Source organism: Aplysia californica, unplaced genomic scaffold (assembly GCF_000002075.1).
Source record: "Aplysia californica isolate F4 #8 unplaced genomic scaffold, AplCal3.0 scaffold00521, whole genome shotgun sequence".
NCBI lineage: Eukaryota > Metazoa > Mollusca > Gastropoda > Aplysiida > Aplysiidae > Aplysia > Aplysia californica.
Window position 1 is genome coordinate 501,867 of NW_004797791.1, and position 1,826 is coordinate 503,692.

The 1,826-nt window shown below is 43.6% G+C and overlaps 1 protein-coding gene across 1 annotated transcript in view; it reads left to right on the top strand.

Annotated features, from left to right (window-relative positions):
* LOC101863371 overlaps positions 1-1,826 on the top strand; it is a gene marked incomplete at its 3' end in the record, with an annotated part of 38,723 nt that overhangs the window by 30,443 nt on the left and 6,454 nt on the right. The window contains 1 exon segment of the mRNA XM_035971848.1: positions 379-449. Coding sequence (XP_035827741.1) covers positions 379-449 — 71 coding nt within the window.

The window sequence follows — 1,826 nt, forward strand, 5'->3', positions numbered from 1 at the left end:
ACACACACACACACACACACACACACACACAGAGCAAAGATGTCCAGCCTACGGCAGCACAAGTCACAGTCATGTAAAGTTTAAGTCTTATATTAAACTCTGGAACCCAACGCGAGAAGTTGCTTCATTTATTAATGTTTAACGTTGTTGGTGTTCTTGGACTGTTGGCAAGTAGAATACACCACAGTAGGCCTACCTGCGTTATCTATTTTCTCTTGCTTTTCTTGACGTTCAGAATTTGAATGTTGGTTAAATATTGAATGAGTACATGCAACCAACACCACAGATTAAGAAACTGCAATAAAAAGAATGATCAAAATGTTGGACTTCGTACATTTGACCAGCTGGATATCTATGGTTCTTTTTTGTCGTGTGCAGTGAAAACAAAATCTACGACGGGCGAGCCGCAGGGGTGGCCATCAACGCCGGAGGGAAAGGTTGCATTGTGGGTAAGTGGGAGGTTCTGTATGATTGTCTGTACCCTCAGTGCTTTCCATCACTCAATCTGCGGGTGGTTGGAGGGCGCCACTGGTAGGTCCTACTTCTTTTCTTTCCCTCTGTTGTTTCTAACTCCCTGTTACCCCCCGGGGCGGTGCCACTGACTGAAGTGTCTTTAGGCCATTCCCAAAGGGGGGATATTTCTCGTTCTAGTGCACAGTAAATGTGTAAATGGGCTGATCTAACAATGTCATGCTCATAACTGTGCCTGCACTACAACAGGGAACTGCTGCTTTTTCTTTCTTAATCCCTACTATCGTCATTTTTCCTCTACTTCTTTTGTATGTTTGTCACTCTCTTGTGACCCGCTATTTCCGGGATGCCTTGATAGTCGAAGCAGACTTTGTGCTGCTGAAGCTAGAGAGGTGAGCAGAGTAAACCTGATTCCCCGTTTGGACTTCTCTGTTGACATCCACCCCTTGGCGCTCATATGACCTTATGTAGTTGCGAGTGCTGTAAAACCTCTACTAAAACAAAACTAACTCCCTGTTCTGCTTCTTCCTCTCACTCTATGACCTTTATAATCTTGATGTGATTCTATTTACTAGACATTGAACATCTCTTTCCTCTTCCACACCCTTGTTCTTGCAGTGGGTAGGATCAAGCTCCTAGTCTTCTCAAATAAGGACCAAAAATCTCGGATGTCCCATGTGTACGTTGTGCATGTTGGGGATCTCTTTTTGGTTGAACGTCATAGATTGACTTCAATATTTGCCATACGAAGTGACCTAGACAATTATGATATGATTATGATGATATCGACTGGGTTCATTTATCGCTATAATTGTCACCCACAGATGGTTATGTTAATACTGAGACAATATGGATTGGTTTCATTTATAGCCATGTGATTTTGAGCCAGGCAATTATGTGGCTACTGTAACAATATGGGTTGATGTGATTCATCACTGTTGCACCACTTCGGGGCGGTGCCACTGACTGAAGTGTCTTTAGGCCATTCCCAAAGGGGGGATAGTAACATGTTCTTATGCACGGTAGAATTGTAAATGGGCTGATTTATCAATATCATGCTCATACTGTGCCGGAAGTGCAACAAGAAATTGCTGCTTTTTCTTTCCTCATCCTGACTATCGTGCCTTGATAGTGGAAGCAGATTTAGAGCTGTTGAAGCTCGAGAGGTGAGCAGTCTAAGTCTGATTCCCTGTTTGGACTTCTCTGTTCACATCCACCCCTTTGTTTTTTTTGGTTTTTGTAAAGTGTTTTACGGCGCTCGCAACTGCATAGGTCATATGAGCGCGCGGGACACACCTAATATTTTCAGTTGGTAGGAAATTTGGAATTTTGCCCGGGTGGCGGCCGAAGCCTAC